A 21,035-nucleotide genomic window follows, 5' to 3' on the forward strand; every position below is an offset into this window, starting at 1 on the left:
AGACGCCGTGACATCAGGGGAATAGGCATGTGCTCAGGGAATTGTGGCCGTGCGCCCTGGTGCGTTCTCCCACCAGGCACCCTAGCAGTTTGGGAACTCCTTGAGGGCTTTGACCTCTAGCTCCGGTCTCCCTGGGGTCTGCACAGAGACCTGCCATTCTGGACAGTGACGGGGTGGCAGTGACACAGATAGAGGGGCACCTGGACACAGGGGGTCTTTGACAAGGAGGGCGGTATGGGTCACATGCGCCTCAGTGAACAGTAAGGGTGGTCGGCCTCACCAGGGGCCGGGAATTCCCCCCACTGCCCTGGCCCCTCAGCTCTGACCCCTGCTATGGAACAGATGGTGGGGGGCTCAGGCTCCCCTGGAGGGGTCTGGGAGCTGAGGGTGGGAGTGTGGGCGGGAGGCAGTCTCCTCCTGTCGCATGTAGACGTCTCGGCGTGGGGGGGCGGGTGTACCCAGATGGTTCCTGTCCACAGTGAGCACCCACCTTTGTGTTCTGAGCTCCCTTCAGCTCCCCGTCTTCCTCGGGGCCGTGCTTCTGCTTGAGCCTTGTGCCCTGCAGCTCTCTCCTGGCATCCAGGCCCTCTTCCTCCTTCTACCTTTTGCTCCCTGGGGCTCTTGAGTGTGGCTCCGCCTCCCAGCTGGCAGGCCCGGGCTGACCGAGGCACATGGGTGTCAGGAACGTGGAGCTCAGGCAGGGGTGGGCACTGGGGCTTGGCCTGGCTGGCTTGAGGACAGGATCCAGAGCTCAGGGCCAGCCAGGTGGGCCCGAGGGCTTGGGCCACCTCCACATGTGACCCACACTGTCCCGGAGGGAGCCCCAGGCTGAGGGCTGATGCAGAGGGTGGACCTGAGACCTCCATGGCGGAGAAGGTTGCTGTGGTCAAGGCCCCTGCCCGTTCTTCCTGCAGCGGTGCTGACCTCTTGGCCGTCAACACTGATGGGAACATGCCTTATGACCTATGTGAGGATGAGGGGACGCTGGACTTCCTGGAGACAGCCATGGCCAACCGTGGTGAGTATGAGCCCACTTGCCCACCAGTGGTGCCGGGGTGCCAGCTCTGAGCCTGCTGCCTTTCAGGCATCACCCAGGACAGCATCGAGGGGGCCCGGGCCTTGCCAGAGCTGCATATGCTGGACGACATCCGTGGCCTGCTGCAGGCGGGAGCCGACATCAACGTCCCCCAGGACCACGGGGCCACGCTGGTGAGGGTGGGGCCGCGTGACCTGTGGGCAGGGGCTGCTGCTGGAGGGCACGGCAGGGACTCAGGGCTGAGGCTTGTGCCTGTAGCTACACGTCGCGGCTGCCAATGGGTTCGGCGAGGCGGCTGCCCTGCTGCTGGAACACCAGGCCAGCCCGAGCGCCAAGGACCAGGATGGCTGGGAGCCGCTGCACGCTGCAGCCTACTGGGGCCAGGTGAGCACGGGCCTGGGGGCAGCTGGGCCTGGCTGGTGGCTCCCAGCTCCTGGCTCCACGGCCTTCAGCAGCCCGGGTCGCCGGCCCTCAGGTGCACCTGGTGGAGCTGCTCGTGGCACATGGGGCCGACCTGAACGGGAAGTCTCTGATGGATGAGACGCCTCTCGGTGAGCTGGGGCTGCCTCTGCCAGCCAACAGGGCGGGCGGGAGGGCACCCGTAACCTCCACCCGCTTCTCCTCAGACGTGTGCGGGGACGAGGAGGTGCGCACCAAGCTGCTGGAGCTGAAGCACAAGCACGACGCGCTCCTGCGCGCCCAGGGCCGCCAGCGCTCTCTGCTGCGCCGCCGCACCTCGAGCGCGGGCAGCCGGGGGTGAGCGCCCTTGGTCACCCCCCCGGCTGCAGACACCTCGCCCGTCCTCCCATCTCCCTCCCCGCCTCACCAGGCTTTGCCCCCGCTGATGTTGCTGAGGTGCCAGCAGGGCCCCCGGTAGATCCGTGAGGCGAGTGGCACCCTCCCCCACCCTCCCCCTGCCCTCCCCAGGAAGGTGGTGAGGAGGGTGAGCCTGACCCAGCGTACCAGCCTGTACCGCAAGGAGCACGCCCAGGAGGCCATCGTGTGGCAACAGCCACCGCCCACTAGCCCGGAGCCCCCCGAGGAGGACGAGGATGGCCGAACGGATGCAGAGCTGCGACCTGTGCCCAGCGAGGTGAGCCCGACACGGGTGGTGGGCCTGGGCGCTGCCCTCTGAGCGGTGCGGGCTTGTGGCCTGACGTCGGTGCCTCGTGCCTCCCGCTGCACCCGCCCTAGGAGTCGGTGGGACCAGCGAGCCAGTGCCCCCACTGGGCTAGTGCCCTTGGGCAGCTGCTGCCCGCACCCCTGTATCTGCCCCTCGGCTGCCACGCCGCCTGGTGCCCAAGGCCCGGGGGAGGCCGGAGACGCCTTCCCGACGGCCTCTGAGGCCCCTGCTTCCCGGCAGGAGGAGGACCCAGAGTTGGCCAGGCCACACAACGGCCGCGTGGGAGGTTCCCCAGGGCGGCACCTGTACTCCAAGCGGCTGGACCGGAGCGTGTCCTACCAGCTGAGCCCCCTGGAGAGCACCGCCCCCGACGCCCTGGCCCGCGCCAAGGCCCACCACACCCTGGCGGAGCTGAAGCGCCAGCGAGCCGCTGCTAAGCTGCAGCGACCCCTGCCCGAGGGCCCCGAGGGCGCTGAGCTGGGGCTGCCCGTGGACCCCGAGAGCCCCCAGCCATGCAGCCCCAGGGCCGCCGGAGACCCGCCCCTGCTGAGGCTCACGGCGCCCTCGGAGGAGGCCCCCACGGAGAAGAGGCCCTGCTGTCTGCTCATGTGAGGCTGCCCTCGGGCGACCGACGATGCCCTGCTCCGGACCCCGGTGCTGCTGATGGGGGACGGCCCCTGGCGGAAGTCGTGCGGGGGGACCTGCTGCGGAGACCTAGTTTCATCCTGTGACTCCTGATAAAGGGCTGTTCCGCCACCTGCCTTGTTGTGTGCATCGGCCGGGCCACCGTCCCGAGGGTGGGGAGCCATGGTGTTGCTGCTTCTGGGTGTGCCTGCCCCTGTTGGGAGGCCTGTAGCTGCTTGCTTGTGGCTGCCTGGCCCTGCGTGGGAGTGAGGCCCACGGCCACTGGGCGAGAAGCCCGGCCTGCGCCGCTCCCGGCCTCCTTGTCTTCCCGGCCTTCCAGAGGCTCCCCTGTAACTCTTCACCTTCCTGAGAGCAGCAGGGAGCTCTGCAAGGACATTCCTTGGGGGATGGGGCGGAGGGCATCCGTGCCACAGGGGCCGGGGGGCCTGGCTTAGAACGGGGAGAGGGGTTTCCACAGGCCTCTGGAGCCGCACGCCGGAGCATTGGTGCGAGGCTGGAGTCAGAAGCCTCCCTGGGGGATGAGTCCCCCAATCCTGGCATGGAGCCCCGATCCCGGGACCTGGCTGCCAGCCTCCGCCTGGGCTGGCAAGGGGGCCAGTAGTTGGCCGGCCAGATTCACAGCGTGTCAGGGTGACAGGGGTCCCTTAGGGGCCTCGAGTGGGAGGGCAGATGGCACCGCCAGCACCTCTGTCCCTGGGGGCAGCTCCGCATGACCACCAGTGCCCAGTGACACAGGCTCAGGTCACCTCCTTCTGGTGGGCACTGACCCAGTCAGCCCGGTGGTGGCCAGGCCCCCTTTCCCTGAGCAGCACTGGTTGCAGGGGTGTCCCCAGCAGGGCTGGGAGGGCCGGGGAGAGGCTGCAGGTTAAATTTAGTGTGTGGGGTAGCGCAGCTGCCAAGGTCCACCTGCTAGCACGGCTGCCGCGTGAGCCTTGCTGCCAGGGGGTGGGAGGGCCTGGCGCAGCCTGGGGCTGGGATCATGTTAACCTGTGCTCTGCCTGGGGGCCAGAGGGCAGGCCTGTGCACTGGGAGGGGGGGCGGTGCCCGAGGTGGGCAGAGGCGCAGGGTGAGACCAGCCTGGCCGCCCGGGGCTCCTGCTCTTTCCTTTCCAGCCAGTGAGCGGGGGAGGCCAGGCCGCCCCCAGGCCTGACCAGCTGCCACAGCCCCTTGCGGAGGGCGGAGGGATGGCTCCTTGACCTTCCGTTCAGTCAGCTGTCAGCCGCTGGGGCAGCCACCCCTGGGCATGGCCTATCAGCGCCCTTCGGGGCCTGGGGAGGTGGGGCCCCCGGGGCCTATCACAGCTTGCTTCCCACTGTCCCTGCCAATCAGGAGCAACAGGGAGGGGAGCTTAGGTCACCCTGCGATGTGGCCCCAAGGGCAGCCCCGGGCTGGCGCATGGTGAAAGGGCATGACAGCGGCTGAGGTGTCCCAGGGCCCTCCGAAGGCCCGGAGCTGCCCTACCCTGGCCCCTGGCACCCCAACCCAGAGGCTCTGGCCCCCACCACTTGCTGACTGGGGACCAACGTCCAAGCAGGGCTCCTGTGGCCTGCGGGCCCTGGTTGCCAGCGCAGGAGGGGTTCCCCTCCCCCGTAAGGCCAGGATTCTATAGAGGCCTGGCCCAGTTACCTGGGAGACGGGCCGCTGGCCCACGCTAAGATGGGGGGCCTGAGAGGACTCGGCCTTGGCAGAGCCCTGCTGGGGTAAATCTCCAGGGGCCCAGCTCCAGTTCCCTGGGGCTTTGGCTCTGCCCAGCCCTGCCAACCCCTTCGGGCACTCAGCGCACCTCCCCCCAAGGCCCAGGCCCTCAGAGTTTCTTGAACCTTCTGTCCATCCCTCCCCCTATGTAGGTCTCCTGCTCCCCTGTCATGGGGACACTGGGCGGGCGCTGGGCGTCACCCCAAGCCCCGCCTGCCTCCTCCTGCGCTCCCTATGGCTCCCTGGGGCAGAACTGTGCCCGGACGGGTGGGGCGGGGCCCAGCGGCCCGGCTGCTTCTTCAGCCCTTCCTGTCCCTTTCAGTGGGGCCAGCAGCCTGCTGCGAGGAGGGTGCCCTCTACCCTGAGCGCCCCTCCCCTGCTCCCTGTTCCCAGCCCTGGCCCACTGAGTCTGGACTCAGCGTCCCTTAGCCCCACTTCTGGATCCTGCCGCGTCCTGACCTTCCTGCCTGGTCTGAGTAGGATCATGGCCTTGAGGGCAGGTGACCAGGTTGCAATGAACGGGCTGAAGGAGAAGGTGCTGACGCTGGACACCATGAACCCATGTGTGCGGAGGGTGGAGTATGCCGTGCGCGGTCCCATTGTGCTGCGTGCCCTCGAGCTGGAGCAGGAGCTGCGCCAGGTACGGCCCCGGGCCCCACCACTTTCCTCCAGGCTGCACCCGGGCAGCCTGTCCCTACAGTCACACAGGACAAGGACCCGCCAGAGGGATCAGTCCCCTCCTCACTGCGCGGGCCCCTCCGTCCCAGGGAGTGAAGAAGCCCTTCACTGAGGTCGTCCGTGCCAACATCGGGGATGCACAGGCCATGGGGCAGAAGCCCATCACCTTCCTGCGTCAGGTGAGGCTCAGCCTTGCCCGGGAGCCCTCCCCCGTCAGCCCATGCGCTCTGGCCTCAGGATCCGCCCCTCCCAGGTCCTGGCCCTCTGTGTCCACCCGGATCTCCTGAACAGCCCGGACTTCCCCGAGGATGCCAAGAAGAAGGCGGAGCGCATCTTGCAGGCATGTGGGGGACACAGCTTGGGTAAGTGCCAGGGCCAGGACGAGCGGCCGGGAGGCTGTCCCAGGGGAGGGGTGGGCCCGCTTGCTGGAAGAGGCGGTGGAGAGGTCGGGGAGCACTGCTAAGGGACCTCTCGGTGCTCTTCTCCTCCCCGCTCTGCCCCCCGCCCCCGGGCCCAGGGGCCTACAGCGTCAGCTCCGGCATCCAGCTGATCCGCGAGGACGTGGCTGAGTACATCGAGCGGCGGGACGGAGGCATTCCCTCGGACCCCAACAACATCTACCTGTCCACCGGGGCCAGCGACGCCATCGTGGTAGGCCAGGGCCAGGGCAGGAGGACACCGCGTCTCTCCCAGCGCAGCTGGGCGGACCCTGCTCCTCCTGGCACCGCGGTTCCAGGCGGGGCGGGAACAGGTGCAGCCCCTGTGGGCCCCACCAACGGCGCCTGCTTCCCTCCCCTACAGACGGTGCTGAAGCTGCTGGTGGCCGGAGAGGGCCCCACCCGCACGGGGGTTCTCATCCCCATCCCGCAGTACCCGCTGTACTCGGCTGCGCTGGCCGAGCTCAACGCCGTGCAGGTGGACTACTACCTGGATGAGGAGCGCACCTGGGCACTCGACGTGGCCGAGCTGCGGCGCGCCCTGTGCCAGGCGCGGGCTCACTGCCGCCCCCGCGCACTGTGCGTTATCAACCCTGGCAACCCCACCGGTGCGCCGCCCGTCGCCCCAGCCCTCCCGCCCCTCCCGCCCCCCCCGCCCCGCCCTTCACCCCCGGGAGCTCCGGAGCTCGGAGCCTGAGTCTGACCCTGCCGCGCTGCCTCCCCCGCACCCCAGGGCAGGTGCAAGCCCGCGAGTGCATCGAGGCCGTGATTCGCTTTGCCTTTGAGGAGCGCCTCTTCCTGATGGCCGATGAGGTGCTGGCAGGGGCCCGCCTGGGCTGGGGCCCGAGGGCGGCGGCTGCCCCCCCCTGACGCCGGCCGCCCCGCAGGTGTACCAGGACAACGTGTACGCCGAGGGCTCGCAGTTCCACTCGTTCAAGAAGGTGCTCACGGAGATGGGGCCGCCGTACGCGACGCAGCAGGAGCTCGCCTCCTTCCACTCGGTGTCCAAGGGCTACATGGGAGAGTGCGTGCAGGCCCGCAGACGGGGCGGCCCGGGCTCCTCCCCCGGCCGCCTGCACAGCTGCCTCGCCTCGCAGGTGCGGCTTCCGCGGCGGCTACGTGGAGGTGGTGAACATGGACCCCGCGGTGCAGCGGCAGATGCAGAAGCTGATGAGCGTGCGGCTGTGCCCGCCCGTGCCCGGCCAGGTCCTGCTCAGTACCGTGGTCAGCCCGCCCGCGCCCAGCGACCCCTCCTTCGCGCAGTTCCAGGCGGTGAGCGGGCGGGGGCGGGACGGGCGCCGGGGGCCAGGGGTGGGGGTGGGGGGGGTGGAGACAGGGCACGGGGCGGGGCGGTGAGCGGGGCAGGGGCGGGGCGGGGTGGGGGGGGGGGAGACAGGGCACGGGGCGGGGCAGGGGCGGGGCGGGGGGGAGACAGGGCACGGGGGCGGAGCGGTGAGCGGGGCAGGGGCGGGGCGGGGCGGGCTCCACCGGCCCTGCGGGTCTGGGTCTCCTAGATCAGATCTGCTCCCCGCCCCCCTGCCCCCGCCCCCCCCCTCCCCCCCCGTGGCCGCAGGAGAGGCAGGCGGTGCTGGCGGAGCTGGCGGCGAAGGCGAAGCTCACGGAGCAGGTGTTCAACGAGTCCCCGGGCATCCGCTGCAACCCGGTGCAGGGCGCCATGTACTCCTTCCCTCGCGTGCAGCTGCCCCCCCGCGCCGTGCAGCGCGCTCAGGTCGGGGTCCCCTGCGGGCGGGGCCGCGGCGGAGGGCACAGGCTGGGGCGCCGCCCTGACCTCCCCGCGTGCCGCCCGCCCGCAGGAGCTGAGCCTGGCCCCCGACATGTTCTTCTGCATGCGCCTCCTGGAGGAGACCGGCATCTGCGTGGTGCCCGGCAGCGGCTTCGGGCAGAGGGAAGGCACCTACCACTTCCGGTGAGGCCTGGCCCCGCGCGGCCCAGCCCCGCAGCCCCAACACCTCCGCTTACCGAGCTCCCCCTTTAGGATGACCATTCTGCCCCCCATGGAGAAGCTGCGGCCTCTGCTGGAGAAGCTGAGCCAGTTCCACGCCAAGTTCACCCGAGAGTACTCCTGAGGCCCCCCCTCCCTCTCCCGGGCCAGGCTTGGCCGGCAGGGCCGACTCTGGACTTACGATGGCCGGGGCCGTGGGGGTCTCTGCAGCCCCCTGGACTTGCTCCTGCTGCCTGTGGGGCTGGGCCCCAGCCTTCCTGCGCGCCCCTAATAAAGCTACGAGGCAGCCTGACCACTCGGAGGCTGTGTGCACACCTGCCTGCGCCGCCCACCTTCCTCTCCGGGCCGGGGTTCTGTGCAGGGTATTGGTCGGCCTCCGGCAGCAGTGGTCGGGGGGGCTCCCAGAGGAGGCGACCTTCCTGCCAACGCGGCGCCTCCCCAGGGCTGGTCTCCACTGTGGTCTCTGGACTGGAGGCCGGCACCTGCGGGCCTCACAGAGGTGTGAGAGGTGTGGCGGGCGCTCGGCTGGGGGCGGGGCTGGATGAAGAAGCAGGGGCTGAGTCCAGAGGTGGCCACATCAGAAGGAGCCTGAGGAAGACCAAGGGGTGTCCCCCTGCCTGGCTCCCCTCCTGGACTGGCTGGCAGCACCGGGCACAAGAGGACGGACTGGGCCGGGGGCGGGCAGCGCGAGACAGAAGAGCGAGGCCCCTGGGCGGGGGCGCTGGCAGCCTCAGTGTTCCTCCTAAATGGGCAGCTGGCACGCGGCTGCCACCTGAGGCTGCTGGGGGAGCGGCCGTGCCAAGAGCGGGAGGGAGCGACAGGGAGCGAATGGGTCTTGCTTTCTTTGCGTTGGGCTTGAAGGTGGGACCCCTAGTGCAGACGCAGCCCTTGCGCTGGAGGCGGGCGGTGGCTCCCACCCTGGGGCACCCAGGGGCGCGGGCCGGGAGAGGGGCGTGTGGGGTGCGGCCGGAGGGGCCGTGGGAGGCCCAGGCTGGGGGGCCGAGCCGCCCTGTCCCTGCCGCGGGACACAGGAGCACCTCCCGTGCGCGGTCCGCCTGCTTGTGGCCGCCGCAGTCCACCTGTTAGGGAGCCTTGTAGGATGACAGGTGGCTTCACCCGCCGCCGCTCGGGGCGCCAGGGGTGGGGAGAGCGGCCCGGGGCTCCGGCCGAGGGCTCCGGACGTGGGTCTCGGCCACGGGCCACTCCCTGCCCCCGCGGGGCCCGGAGCCGCGGGGCTGCAGCTCTGGGAGGACCGATCCCCGAGGCCCGGGACGCGGCCAGCGGGGGGCGCCCGAGGGCAGCCGACGCTCTGGCCCGCCCGCCGCTCGGTGGCCGCCGCGCTCTGCGCCTGCGCGCTGCGCTCGCCCGGCCCCGCGCCCTGCGCTGTCGCGGCGGCTGCTTCCGCGGCCTCGTCCCGCCCCAGCCGGATCCCGGGCGGACCGGGCGGGCCATGCGCGGGAAGCTGCTGCCGCTGGCCGGCCTCTACCTGGTGCAAGGCCTGCCCTACGGGTTGCAGTCGGGCCTGCTGCCCGTGCTGCTGCGGGCGCGGGGCCTGTCGCTGACCCGCGTGGCGCTGGCCAAGGTGCTGTACCTGCCCTGGCTGTTGAAGCTCGCGTGGGCCCCCCTGGTGGACACGCGGGGCTCCCTGAGGGCCTGGCTGACGCTCAGCACGGCCGCCCTGGGCCTGGTGTGCGCGCTGCTGGCCGCCCTGCCTCCCGCCGCCGGCCCCGCGGGGCTGCCCGCCACCGTGGCGGGGCTGCTGCTGCTGCTGAACCTCGGGGCGGCTGTGCAGGACGTGGCCCTGGACACGCTGGCCGTGCAGCTCCTGGAGCCCGCCGAGCTGGGGCCCGGGAACACCGTGCAGGTGGTCGCCTACAAGCTAGGGGCCGTGCTGGCAGGAGGGGGCCTGCTGGCCCTCGTTCCCACGCTCTCCTGGGCCCTGCTCTTCGTGCTCCTGGCTGCTACCTATTGGCTGGCCGCTGCCCTGGTCTGGGCCGCGCCGGCCCTGCGGCAACTGCCCGTGCACCAGCCCCAGCCCTCAGAAGCACCCCTGCGCACCCTGCACCTTCTGCAGGACTTGCTGGCCATGCCTGGCACCCTGTGGACGGCAGGCTTTGTGCTCACTTACAAACTGGGTAAGTGAGGCCTTGGCTCAGGCACGGCAGGGACGGGAGCCTGGGGGAGCTCCGGCTGGGTCCCCGGGAGCCCTGGCGCCCACTTGGTGGTCACCTCCTGGGCGCTCACAGCCGGGCCTTGCCCCTTGTCCTTCTGCAGCTGTAGCTGCACAGCTTCTGGGAGCTGCGACCACCCCTCGGGTCTCTGGCGCTGCTTCGTGCTGACCCTAAGCTTGGCTGATGCCCCGTCCCAGCTGTCTCCCGGCAGCGAGGCCCCAGGTGGAGGGAGGTGGGGAGCCTTGCTCGTTCTCCCCACAGGTGAGCAGGGCGCTAGCAGCTTGTTCCCGCTCTTCCTGCTGGACCACGGCATCTCCACCCCAGAGCTGGGGCTGTGGAACGGTGTGGGCGCCGTGCTGTGCTCCATTGTGGGCTCGTCCCTGGGCGGGGCCCTGCTGTCCCGGCACTGGTGAGCCCGCCCCGGTGAGCCCGCCTCGGCCCCCTGCCCCCGCCCTGCCCCCGCCCTGCCCCCGCCCTGCCCCATGCTCCCTGACCTGCCCGTGTCCCCCTCAGGCAACCTCTGCCCCTGCTGAGGTCAGTGCTCCGGTTCCGTCTTGGCGGCCTGGCCTGCCAGACCGCCCTGCTCTTCCACCTGGACGGCCCAGGGCTCAGGCTGGGCCCCAGCGCAGCCCTGAGAGGTGAGGGGCTGGCCGCGGGAGGGGAGGAGTGTGGCGCCCTGGGCCCCGCTGATGGCGGCCCTCCCAGGGGCAGCCCTGCTGAGCCTGTGTCTGCAGCACTTGCTGGGGGGCCTGGTTACCACCACCACGTTCACCCTGATGATGCGCTGCAGCCAGCTGACACCCAGTGCCCTGCAGGTGAGAGAGGGCGTGGCTGGGGCGTCCAGGGGGCTGCAGGGCTGGACCCAGGCAAACCCTCACCTGATTGCATACCTCATCCCCCCCACTCCTGCAGGCCACGCACTACAGCCTCCTGGCCACTCTGGAGCTGCTGGGAAAGCTGTTTCTGGGCACGCTGGCCGGAGCCCTGGCTGACAGCCTGGGGCTGCATCTGTGCTTCTCCCTCTTCCTCGTCCTCTCAGGCTTGCCCATTCTGTATCTGAGCCTGGCACCCAGCACCCTGGCCTGAGCTGGGTGGCCAGCCTGCCTAATAAAGCTGAGCGTGCCCTTAGCTGCCTGGGTTGCGTGATGGCCAGGACTGTCCCGACACCGTAGGGGCCGCCTGGTCAGAAAAGAGGGCTCCTGAGAGTGGCTTGAGTGTTTTTTATTCTGCATTTTAGGGCATCCTTGCCTCCACACTTCTGGTGGTGGGCCTTGCCCAGGGTCGTCAGTCACTGTTGTGGACATCTGTGCCCTTTTCCCCTGACAAAGTCCATACCGGGCTCCCTGCACGCTGGCCACGCAGCCCCCGGCGCATGCCTGTCGTGACATGAGGGAGCAGGGCCCGCCCCAGCAGGGTGGTCAGGGGCCGTACCGCAGGATCTCCTCTGTGGCTATGCGCATCAGGGCATGGAAGCTGAGGTGCAGGAATCTCCTCCAGAAGCGCCGGTCCCGCCCGTACACCTGCGCCCGGTAGCGGGGGCTTCCTGTGGTGAGAAGGGGGACGCGGCCCTAAGGACTCTGGGCCAGGCCTGGCTCCTAGCCCCACACCTAGCCCCTGCCCGGTCCGAGCCCAGCCTCCCGGGCCCTCACCGATGCCGTGGAAGATACGGGCCACAGCCCTGCCTGAGAACTGCTGGTCTGGCCATGAGGACAGCAGGCGGCGGACGTCCTGGCGAACCTGGTCCTCCCAGTCCTGGATCTGTGGGTGGTGGTGGTGGAGCGTGTGAACGTGTGCACACCCATGCGTGCCCGTGGCCTCCCAACCCTGCTGCGGGCTTGTATTCTATCCACAATCCCCCCAAGAAGAACTAGCACCCACCTTCTCCTGTCCGGGCTCCAGGCCCTGCTCATCTTCTGAGCCCCCTGGACCCTCCTCCTCCTCCTCGAAGTAGCCGCTGAGCAAAGCCTTGAGCCTGGTGCTGCGCTCCTCATCAGGCTGCTCCAAGCAGGGCCCGCAGCTGGGGAAGGCCACGCTGTGGGGCAGGGTTCCGTTAGAGCAGCTCACTACACCTGCCCCAGCCCCCGCCCACCCCTCCCCTACCTGAGAAAGGCCTGGAAGGTGCGGCGCAGGCGGGCCAGGGCCTCCTGCTCTCGGGCCTGTATGTGTCCGTACAGGAAGTCACAGATCTGGTCCCTCTCATGGGCAGTCAGGTCCCCAGGACTGTACACACAGAAGGCGAGCTCCCCGAACTCCACCTGCACCCCTGTGCCCCCACGTGCACCTGCCAGAGAGCTCATCAGACACAGGAAAGCAGGAGGCAAGCAGGCCCAGGGGCTGGGCAGGGCTGTGGGCTGGGCTGGGGGCAGGGCGCACCTATCCTGGGCTCCGGGTCCCACTGCAGCTGACGGAGAGCCTGCCGCACGCGGCCCAGCTTCCAGCCCAGCGAGTCAGCCAGGTTAAAGATGTCAAACTCTACAGAAGAGCTTCCCCCACCTGTGGTGTTCGCTGGCTGCTGGGCCAGACACACAGCCAAGGGGGGGCACCTGGGCCAGGGGGAGGGACATGTGATTAGCAGTCCCAGTCCTGTGTCCTGGGCCCCAGCCGGGGGTGGGACACGTGCTCACCTGCGGGCCAGGGCCTGGAGCTGGGTGGGGCCCCCAGGGCAGCGCAGGCGGCAGTGGGCATAGGTGGGTGCCAGTAGCTGCAGCCAGCGCTGCGGGTGTAGCTCCAGGTAGCACAGCAGGGTCTCGATGGCTGCAGGCAGAGCAGGGCTCAGGGGCCGTGGAGACATGGGCATGAGGAGGTGTGCCCACCCCTGCCCCCAGGTCCTCACCCTCCTCAGACATGTCCAGGGCTTCCACCAGCGCCCGCATGGGCAGTGCCCGCGTGTGGCCTGGGCACCGGGCTGTGCTTTTGCTGTTGGGTTGCTCGGCCTCTGTCGGGGATGGGGCCACAGGCTGCTCTTGACTCCTGGCTCCCTCCTGCTCCGGAGGCCGTGGGGCGTGGGTGCAGGTGCAGGTGCAGGGCGGGAATGCACGCTGGACCAGCTTCTTCATCGTGAGAAAGTCCGTGGCATCAGCGTGCACGTGTCTGCGCAGCTCCTGCAGGTCCTGGCTCTGCAAGAGAATGGCCGTGGATGCGTGGCTGTGGGGTGGGGCGGAGTGGGGTGGGATGGGTGGAGCTCGAGTGGGGCAGGTGAGAACCTGGGGCTGTAGGAAGAGGTGGCAGTGTGCAGGCTGGCCATCACGTCCGGCCCGGCCCACAGCCTGCACGTAGCTCTCGAAGCTGGCAGGCAGCCCCAGGTGCAACACAGCCCGCACGTCTGGCCGATCCAGCCCCATCCCGAAGGCCACCGTGGCCACCACCACCCGCAGCCGGCCCTCCATGAAGGCCTGTTGCACCCGCCGCCGCTCCCGCGGACACATGCCGGCGTGGTAGGCCTCGGCGACAGCCTCGGGCTTGCCTGCGGGGGAAGACACAGGTGGTTGGCTGGGATTGGGGGGGGGGGGGGGCGCGGGGCACAGTCCTGCTGACCTCACCTCCAGGCCCGAGGTCCCAGGCCTCACGCAGGCAGGTGCGGAGCAGCGCAGCAACTCGCTCTGTGTCCCCGCGTCTGTGGCAGTAGACGATGACTGAGCTCAGAGCGCGGAAGCGATCACTCTGCAGCAGCGTCACCAAAGCCTGGTGGAGGACAGTGGTCAGGAAGGGGCTGTCACAAGGCAGTGCCCCTGCCTGGCCCAGGGTGCTCCTCTACCTGGTCTGGGTCCCTGTCCCTAGACACAGAGAGGTGCAGGTTGCTGGGGACAGTGGCTGGCCCCCTGAGGACCAGCTCCTCGGCCACGCCTAGATGCCGGGCCACATCTCTCGCGGTGCTGCGTGTGGCGGTGGCTGTGAGACCCAGGAAGCAGCGCACGCCCATGTGTTCCCGCAGCACCTGTGTGGGAGCAGTGCCTGTGAAGGGACCCGACCCCCCTCCCTTGCCTGCCCGCGCACCTCTCAGGCTCACCTTGCAGACACGCAGGTAACAAGGCCGGAAGTTGTGGGACCACTGGGAGATGCAGTGGGCCTCATCGATGCAGGCGAAGGCGACCGGAGGCAGCTGAGGGAGGTGGCCAGGCATCCCCGCCCCAGCCCCCACCAGCGTCTCGGGCGACAGCACCAGCAGCTGCACCTGGGCCGCGTGAACCTGAAGACGCAAGGTCAGGCGCGTCACCCGAGAGCCGGCTGCCCCCCTGCCTGTCCTGCCGTGTGAGGCCCCTCACCTTCTGCAGGGCCGACTCGCGCTGCTTCTGGCTCATGCCCGAGTGGATGCAGACCCCCTTCAGGCATGGGGGCAGGCCGGACACCTGCGGGTACAGGGCGACAACCGGATGGCCCTTCCTCACAGGCCCCTCAGCTGCTCAGCCTGACAGCTGCTGCCCTCGGCCTCGGGCGCCCCAGGAACGGAAAGCTCAGGTCACGGACCCCATGAGTACAGACTCAGGGCCACTGGGGAGCCTTGGTTCAGGAGCCCCGGGAGCAGACGGGCCGCCCCCTCCCCAGGGTCGTTTTCTCCGGGGGAATCCTGCCTGAGCAGCCGTGTCCCAGCTGCCCTTGGGCCACTGCCAGGCCTTGATGCAGCTCTGTGTAGCTCTGATCGGGCAACAAGCAGCAGCCCCAAAGGATCAGAAGACCCACGGGCAAGGTCTGTGCACCTGGTCGTCCATGAGTGACAGGAGGGGAGAGATGACCAGCGTGAGGCAGGGGCTCCGCCGGGCGTAGAGCAGCGCGGGAAGCTGGTAGCACAGGGACTTGCCAGCACCAGTGGGCAGCACCAGCAGCGTGGACATGCCTGGAGAAACCAGGGGTCAGTACTGCTGCTCTGTGGCCAGGCCCTGACCTCGCCTCGTCCCCCCGGGCAGCCGAGCTCACCAGAGAGGATGCGCATGACCACCTGTTCCTGCCTGGGGCGGAAGGCTCGGTGCCCCAGCTGCTCTAGGGCCTGGAACACCTCAGCTGGGGTCTCTGTGGACACAGGTGTTGGCCAACACGGCTCCAAGTGGTCCCCACCCCCCAGCGAAGGCTCTGGGTGGCCAGGCTCCTGCTCACCTGCCACCTGCCCCGAGGGCCCTGGTGGGTAAAGTGGTGGCACAGTGGGGGGTGGAGAGGGGGCCTGCAGCACTGGCCGCTCCGTGGTCACCAACCGCTCAGGCCCAGCGGGCTCCGTGTCTTCTTCACTCACTGGGAACAGACAGGGGAAGGTAGTGTGGGAGCTCCAGGCTCAGACGAGCCCGGCGGGCCGCAGCCTGCCCTCCGCCCCCTCATTCACCAGGGAGCCGGCAGCTGGTGGTGCCCTTCCTCTGGGGGCCCTCCTCCGGGGTGAGCTGGGGTTGTACCTCCTCTTCCTTCTTGCTGCTTGTCTGGGAGCCCCAGGTAGGCTCTGTGTCAGATACAAGGAGCTTAACTTGAGCTACAATTGCCCCCCCCCCCCCCGGAGTACAACTCTTCTCTAAATAGGGTTAGTGTGACCCCCCACCTGGAGCAGAGACTTCACCTGACTGGGGGCACTGGGATGACCAGTGGCCGAGCTGCCCACATCGGAAGCAAGAATCATCGGCTGTGGCTCGGGCTTGGCCGCCTCCAAAATGCTCCCCCTTCTTCCGCCACTTCTGCTTCCACATCTGAGGACCACAGAGGAATGTCACTAGGCGAAAGGCAGCAGGGATGAAGAGAGCGCCCACCACTACCTCACCTGCTTGCGGAGGAGCCTGCCGCGTTGTGCTGGGCCTCGCACGTAGCGTTTCTGCTTCAGGTTGAGCCGAACGTAATTACCTTGGTCCCTCATGGCTGAGCTAGAAAGGATGTATGAGCGGTCGTACCCAAAGCCTGCCCCTGCCTCGTTTCACGGTAACCCCACTGGGAGGCTAAAGCTGTAGTACCTGGCGGCTGTGGGACCACTGGTGGGCTGTACCCTCAGGGGTTCTCCTGGACAGTCTTCTGCAGGTCCCGCAGCCCCGGCTTCCTCAGGCGGGGGTCCCGCTTGGCCACCGTCCTGCTGCGCCTGTGCAGGACCCCCTCCTGGTTCCTTAGTCCGTCTCCGCTTCTTGCCTTGACTGTTGCCAGCTTCAGGGCTCCCTGCACCGACTGCAGCTCTCTGCAGGGCTCGACCCTCGGGGCCAGGGCTGGCTCCAAGGACCGACGGGACCCCCGAAGTCAGAGGCTGTGACTCCTCTACACGCAGGCTGGGCTGGCGGGCCGCGGAAGCCCCCAGGCAATCTGAGGCCGCACTGTGACAGCGCTCTAGCCAGCCTGGGTCTAGGGAGCTCAGCCGTAGGCTCAGGGATGCCTGCAGCTGCCGAAGGTGGCCTGGCCTCGGCTGGGGCCCAGGAGGCTGGAGTGGCTCCTCGCTGACTTCTTCTGCAGATACGGGGGCAGCCCCTGCACCTGGTGGCCCCGGGGAGGGCATCTTGGATGAGAGTCTCCGTGGAGGCCGGGGGAAGCCGCCCAGGGCTGGCCCAGCCTGAGGGGGGAAGCACAGACCAGGAAGGAGGCTCGGGTGCGGGCTGCTGCGGCCTCCGAAACCGCCCGATGGGCCGCCCTGGGACAGGGGCGGGGGAGGAGCCCGAGGTCGGCTCCGAGGGTCTCGGGTCGCCCCGCTCCCGCCGGAAGGGCACGTGTGCGGGCAGGTTGGGGAGAAAGGCTGCGCGGTGGCCGCCCTGGACCCTCACCTGGCGCGTGGCTCTCAGATTGGCCTTAAGCCTCGCCCCGTAGTCGGCCGCGGCCCCCGCAGAGCTTGGCGCAGAGCCGGCGGCGTGAGGCCTCCGCGTCGCTGCCCGACTCAGGTGCGGCCCCCAGCAGCTGGGCTCCTGCATCTGCGGGGAGACACGGCGGGCGTCCGAGCCCCCCCCCGGCCCCAGGTCGTGCCCCGGAGAGGCTGGCGGGCCGGCGCCCCCAGGCCTCGGTACCTCCTCCGCCGTCGGCTGCGGCTGCTTGGGGCTGCGGGGTCCCGCGCCGCCGGCCCGGCCCAGGGCCCTCCTCAGCGCGCGGTACTCCCGGTAGAGCGCTGCGGGTGCGGCCAGGGGTCAGCGGGGCCGCCGGGCTCCGCCGCCCCCCCCGCCCCGGCCCGCGCGCTCACCGCGGGTCTCCTCCGGCGCCGCCCGCACGTCCTCCTGCGGAGGGAGCCCGTCAGCTCGCAGCCGCCCGCCCCTGGCCCGGCCCGGCCCGGCCGCCCCTGGCCCGCCCGCACCTGGCCCGGCCGCCGCCCGCGCTGCCGCCGGAACGCGCGCTCCCAGGCCTGCAGCCGCCCGCGCACGTCCCGCAGCCGCTCCATGGCGCCGCACCCCGGCCCGGGCCCGCGAACCTCCCGCCGCCGCGGCCGCCGGCCAATGGGGGCGCCGGGCAGGGCGGGAGGCGGGGCGGCTCGGCCGCGGCGGCGGGACAGCCAATCCGCGGCGCCCGGGGGCGCGGCCAATGGGGGGCGGCCACGTCATCGCGGCGCGCGGAGGCGGGGGCGGGGCGCGGCGGACGGCGAGGCGGGGCCGGCGGCGGTGGCGGCGGCGGCGGGGCCGGTGAGCGCGGGCCGCGGGGCCGGGGACGGCGCGGGCGCTGGGGGCGGCGCCGCCCGAGAGGCGGGGGCGGAGCCGGCGTAGGGAGGGCCTGCAGCCGCGGGGCGGGCGCTCCGGCTCCGCGGGGCCGCCGCACGTCCGGGAGGCGGAGGGCGTCGCGTGGAGGGTCCCCCGCGGCTCGGGGCGGAGGCCGCGGGGAGCGGGGCGGGGGCCCGTCCCACGGCGACCACACTGGCTGCTCTCGCTTCCTCTCGTGACAGGTGCTCGGTGGGGCTGTCCTGTCGCGGCGAGGTATGAGTCGTCCTCGCGAGATTTGCCTGCAGGCCGAGCAGGGCCGGGGCGGCGGCCGGGGCTTCTCCGGACCCCGCGCCGGAAGGACCTCCGTCGTGCCCGAGGCCGGGGAGCGGGGCCTGTGCGGCGGGGCCTGTGCGGCCGGAGCTCCCCTGCCCCGAGCGCATCGCGCGGGCCGTGACCTTGGCGTGGCAAGGCTTAGGCCTTAGTGCTCTGACGTGCTTGCAGGGGTGTGGCTGGGAAGCAGTTTGAGGATGAGGAGGATGCGGTGTTTGGCCCACAGTAAGTCCGCTGGAGTCAGGAGCGCAGCTGATGGCCAAGTGCCCGTCACCGTGGGCGCTTCCCGCGGCCCCTGCTCTGCCGCTGCCTCCCCTCCTCCGAGCCTTTCCCTGCCTGGGGCCTCCGGAATCACGTGGTCATCGAGGGGAAAGGGGGTGTTCAGACAGGTGGCCAGGACCTTGGTGGCTGGGGTTTGCTTCCTGTGAATCTGCGGGGATCCCGGTGCTTGGCAGTACTGCCGGCCGCAGGTAGGGCCCGAGGATCAGGCCTGTGGGGACGCCGTGTTCCCGCCCTTGGGCCTCTGCCTCTGCTGCTATCTCTGGTGCAGTGGCTGCCTGGGTTCCTGAGGACCACCTGCAGGAGCTGGGGGGGCGGGGGGCGGTACACAACTTGTGATGCAGTTTACAGCCCCTTAGGAGTGTCCTACCTCCTCCAGCGCTTGGGGGTGTGGGAAGGTCCGAGCTCTATTCTACCTTCAAGGAAGAGACGGTCTCTGATAAGCAGCTTTGTGATTTGGGAGGCCTCACGTACAGGTTGTGCGCGGGGAGGCCCCGCAGAGCAGTAGCCATCAAAAGCACATCCAGGCAAGCTCGTCGTTTGTGATGCTGGACTGTTTGTGTGCTGTTTGAGGGCTCTGTTTCCCTGAGGAGGCCCCATGTGGCTGGAGGGAGGGAACTGGGGGGTGGCCTCGTTCCTGTTTCCACTGAGACCGTTGCTAGGCACTTAACGCTTGCTCTTCGGTGCAACAGTCCTCCACCGAGTGCTAGCTCCGTGCCCGGTCCCATGCTGGGCTTTCTCACCACCAGTGATGGAGGAGGCTGTGGCCAGGTGGTGGCCTGGGGTCTGTCCTCCCTGCTGAAGGGCCCTTCCCTGCAGGTGGCTTCCTGCCTGGCCCAGCGCCATGCACACGCTTGTGTTCCTGAGCACGCGGCAGGTGCTCCAGTGCCAGCCAGCGGCCTGCCAGGCCCTGCCCCTGCTGCCTCGAGAGCTCTTCCCCCTGCTGTTCAAGGTGGCCTTCATGGACAAGAAGACTGTTGTGCTTCGCGAGCTGGTGCACACATGGCCCTTCCCGCTGCTCAGCTTCCAGCAGCTGTTGCAGGAATGTGCCCACTGCAGTCGGGCCTTGCTGCAGGAGCGCCCCAGCACAGAGAGCATGCAGGCTGTGATCCTGGGGCTGACAGCCCGGCTCCACACCCCGGAGACCGAGGCTGGCACACAGCCTCTCTGCAGGTATGGGTTTACCTGGGGGGCCCTCAGGCCTGGGGGGTGGAGAGGGTCCCCCATGAGGTTCCAGGCCAGTGCAAGAGCTCAGGGCGGAAACAGGCCTGTTGTTTCTGTCTCAGGGTGGCTGGGAGTGGGTGTGGGCTCTTGTCTCCTGCTTCAGCCTACCCGTGCTCCCAGGAAGCATGCCCTGCGGGTGCTGGACATGACAGGCCTTCTGGACGACGGCGTGGAGCAGGACCCCGGCACCATGAGCATGTGGGACTGCACGGCGGCAGTGGCCCGCACCTGTATAGCACAGCAGCAAGGCGGGACTACGGAGCCTGGGCTGGCCCCTGTTCCTGTGGAGGTTCGTGTGGACCTGCGGGTGAACCGAGCCTCTTACGCATTCTTGCGGGAAGCACTCCGCAGCAGCGTAGGCAGTCCCCTGCGGCTCTGCTGCCGGGATCTGCGGGCCGAGGACCTGCCCATGCGCAACACTGTGGCTTTGCTGCAGCTGCTGGACGCAGGCTGCTTGCGCCGTGTGGACCTGCGCTTTAACAACTTGGGTCTACGTGGCTTGTCTGTTATCATCCCACATGTGGCCCGCTTCCAGCACCTGGCCAGCCTGCGGCTGCACTATGTGCACGGGGACTCCAGGCAGCCCTCTGTGGATGGTGAGGACAACTTCCGTTACTTCCTGGCCCAGATGGGCCGCTTCACTTGTCTGCGGGAGCTCAGCATGGGCTCCTCTCTCCTCTCGGGTCGGTTGGACCAGCTGCTCAGGTGAGCAAGCCCCACTGCTACCCTGCCCCTCTTCCCCCTGAGATCCTCCCCTGGCCCTGCCTGTTTGTGACCACACATGTCCCCTGTAGTACCCTGCAGAGCCCCCTGGAGAGCCTGGAGCTGGCCTTCTGTGCCCTGCTGCCTGAGGATCTGCGCTTTCTGGCCCAGAGCCCCCACGCTGTCCGTCTCAAGAAGTTGGACCTCAGTGGCAATGACCTGTCTGGCAGCCAACTAGAGCCCTTCCAGGGTCTACTGCAGGCGGCAGCAGCCACACTGTTGCACCTCGAGCTAACTGAGTGCCAGCTCGCGGATACCCAGCTGCTGGCCACACTCCCCGTGCTGACGCGCTGCACCAGCCTCCGCTACCTCGGCCTCTATGGCAACCCGCTGTCCATGGCGGGCCTCAAGGAGCTCCTACGAGATTCAGTGGTGCAGGCTGAGCTACGCACGGTGGTGCACCCCTTCCCCGTGGACTGTTATGAGGGCCTGCCCTGGCCACCGCCTGCTTCTGTTCTGCTGGAGGCTTCCATCAATGAGGAGAAGTTTGCTCGTGTGGAGGCCGAGTTGCACCAGCTGCTACTAGCTTCAGGCCGTGCTCATGTGCTCTGGACCACAGACATTTATGGGCGCCTGGCTGCAGACTACTTCAGCCTATGATCTCCAGGCTGTCCTGGTGTTCAGGGCTACTGGAGATCCTTCCCTGCCTTAGGCAGACAGAGCCTTCACTGAGATCCTGGCCTGACCCAGAGGCGCTGGGCTCGGGTTTCCTTGCTCCTGGGCACTTTGAGCCTTCCTAAGCTTCCTGCACCGCTGTACCCATTCCCCTGACTGACTGTGGGCTTCAGGGCTGGATTCCAGGCCTGCGGGCCAGGTTTGATTGTGGTGCACTTGGCTGCCCTCTGGGGTTCTAATCCTGTCTGGAATGTTTGTAGGGTCCCAACTGCAAGCCAGCTGAGAGAGAGTGTTCTCTAGGCCCGTCCCAGGAGAGCCGCGTGCTCCGGGGTTGAGGTTGGAACAGGAACCTGCTTCAAGGAGAACTGGGTCTCCATGCACTGGGGCTTTTCATGGTCCTGCCTGCCCCAGCACCCAGGCCACCTGTGGGCTTTGGAGCCAGACGGGTCGTTAAGGTAGAAACGTGCAGTGTGTTTGGAACTTACATTTGTGGTGGTTTTTTATGTCTTCACCGG

General features: G+C 69.0%; 5 protein-coding genes across 22 annotated transcripts in view; 4 read left to right on the top strand and 1 right to left on the bottom strand.

Moving 5' to 3' along the window:
* The window catches only part of PPP1R16A (protein phosphatase 1 regulatory subunit 16A), a 35,622-nt gene extending 32,707 nt beyond the window's left edge, over positions 1 to 2,915 (top strand). For all 3 annotated transcript variants that reach the window (XM_072745870.1, XM_072745871.1, XM_072745869.1), the window contains 7 exons: positions 915 to 1,018; positions 1,085 to 1,209; positions 1,295 to 1,420; positions 1,512 to 1,587; positions 1,663 to 1,792; positions 1,964 to 2,129; positions 2,400 to 2,915. In XM_072745870.1, coding sequence (XP_072601971.1) covers positions 915 to 1,018; positions 1,085 to 1,209; positions 1,295 to 1,420; positions 1,512 to 1,587; positions 1,663 to 1,792; positions 1,964 to 2,129; positions 2,400 to 2,771 — 1,099 coding nt within the window. In that variant the 3' untranslated portion in view covers positions 2,772 to 2,915. The remainder of the gene's footprint in view (positions 1 to 914; positions 1,019 to 1,084; positions 1,210 to 1,294; positions 1,421 to 1,511; positions 1,588 to 1,662; positions 1,793 to 1,963; positions 2,130 to 2,399) is intronic.
* Positions 2,916 to 3,065: 150 nt separating this feature from the next.
* Positions 3,066 to 7,869, top strand: GPT (glutamic--pyruvic transaminase). Its single transcript, XM_072745872.1, has 11 exons — positions 3,066 to 5,139; positions 5,267 to 5,356; positions 5,431 to 5,539; positions 5,695 to 5,828; positions 5,979 to 6,222; positions 6,348 to 6,427; positions 6,502 to 6,638; positions 6,712 to 6,886; positions 7,188 to 7,343; positions 7,429 to 7,541; positions 7,611 to 7,869. Exons 1-11 carry the CDS (start codon positions 4,984 to 4,986, stop codon positions 7,699 to 7,701), a joined length of 1,485 nt encoding a protein of 494 aa, XP_072601973.1. The 5' UTR covers positions 3,066 to 4,983; the 3' UTR covers positions 7,702 to 7,869.
* A 689-nt stretch (positions 7,870 to 8,558) lies between these two features.
* Positions 8,559 to 10,876, top strand: MFSD3 (major facilitator superfamily domain containing 3). Of its 7 annotated transcripts, none has more exons than XR_011999272.1 (5): positions 8,559 to 9,712; positions 9,852 to 10,157; positions 10,262 to 10,386; positions 10,454 to 10,563; positions 10,661 to 10,876. XR_011999272.1 is itself a non-coding variant. In XM_025987556.2 (5 exons), exons 1-5 carry the CDS (start codon positions 9,028 to 9,030, stop codon positions 10,738 to 10,740), a joined length of 1,119 nt encoding a protein of 372 aa, XP_025843341.2. In that variant the 5' UTR covers positions 8,916 to 9,027; the 3' UTR covers positions 10,741 to 10,876. The 7 variants fall into 7 exon arrangements, 2 of the variants coding, with proteins under 2 accessions (XP_025843341.2, XP_025843340.2); XR_011999273.1 differs by having other exon boundaries at positions 10,483 to 10,563; XM_025987556.2 differs by having other exon boundaries at positions 8,916 to 9,712; positions 10,010 to 10,157; positions 10,483 to 10,563.
* Positions 10,877 to 10,953: 77 nt separating this feature from the next.
* On the bottom strand, positions 10,954 to 17,124 carry RECQL4 (RecQ like helicase 4). Of its 4 annotated transcripts, XM_072745850.1 has the most exons (23): positions 16,974 to 17,124; positions 16,863 to 16,896; positions 16,693 to 16,790; positions 16,456 to 16,599; positions 15,667 to 16,247; positions 15,480 to 15,579; positions 15,264 to 15,408; positions 15,057 to 15,167; positions 14,837 to 14,968; positions 14,660 to 14,752; positions 14,443 to 14,579; positions 14,011 to 14,094; positions 13,755 to 13,934; positions 13,503 to 13,682; positions 13,288 to 13,429; positions 12,952 to 13,211; positions 12,582 to 12,864; positions 12,373 to 12,502; positions 12,122 to 12,291; positions 11,849 to 12,029; positions 11,627 to 11,780; positions 11,398 to 11,506; positions 10,954 to 11,291 (listed from the first exon to the last, which is right to left on the bottom strand). In XM_072745850.1, the coding sequence occupies exons 1-23, from the start codon at positions 17,055 to 17,057 to the stop codon at positions 11,167 to 11,169; spliced, it is 3,657 nt and encodes a 1,218-aa protein (XP_072601951.1). In that variant the 5' UTR covers positions 17,058 to 17,124; the 3' UTR covers positions 10,954 to 11,166. The 4 variants fall into 4 exon arrangements, with proteins under 4 accessions (XP_072601951.1, XP_072601948.1, XP_072601949.1 ...); XM_072745847.1 differs by having other exon boundaries at positions 15,282 to 15,408; positions 16,456 to 16,790; XM_072745848.1 differs by lacking the exon at positions 13,503 to 13,682 and having other exon boundaries at positions 15,282 to 15,408; positions 16,456 to 16,790.
* Positions 17,125 to 17,245: 121 nt separating this feature from the next.
* LRRC14 (leucine rich repeat containing 14) lies at positions 17,246 to 21,004 on the top strand. 7 transcript variants are annotated; one of them, XM_072745868.1, is made up of 5 exons: positions 17,268 to 17,295; positions 17,553 to 17,583; positions 18,739 to 19,092; positions 19,247 to 19,848; positions 19,938 to 21,004. In XM_072745868.1, exons 3-5 carry the CDS (start codon positions 18,922 to 18,924, stop codon positions 20,503 to 20,505), a joined length of 1,341 nt encoding a protein of 446 aa, XP_072601969.1. In that variant the 5' UTR covers positions 17,268 to 17,295; positions 17,553 to 17,583; positions 18,739 to 18,921; the 3' UTR covers positions 20,506 to 21,004. The 7 variants fall into 7 exon arrangements, with proteins under 7 accessions (XP_072601967.1, XP_072601969.1, XP_072601966.1 ...); XM_072745865.1 differs by having other exon boundaries at positions 17,280 to 17,295; positions 19,264 to 19,848; XM_072745866.1 differs by lacking the exon at positions 17,553 to 17,583 and having other exon boundaries at positions 17,246 to 17,295; positions 19,264 to 19,848.
* Positions 21,005 to 21,035: the final 31 nt, after the last annotated feature.

Source organism: Vulpes vulpes, unplaced genomic scaffold (genome assembly GCF_048418805.1).
Source record: "Vulpes vulpes isolate BD-2025 unplaced genomic scaffold, VulVul3 u000000671, whole genome shotgun sequence".
NCBI classification, from domain to species: domain Eukaryota; kingdom Metazoa; phylum Chordata; class Mammalia; order Carnivora; family Canidae; genus Vulpes; species Vulpes vulpes.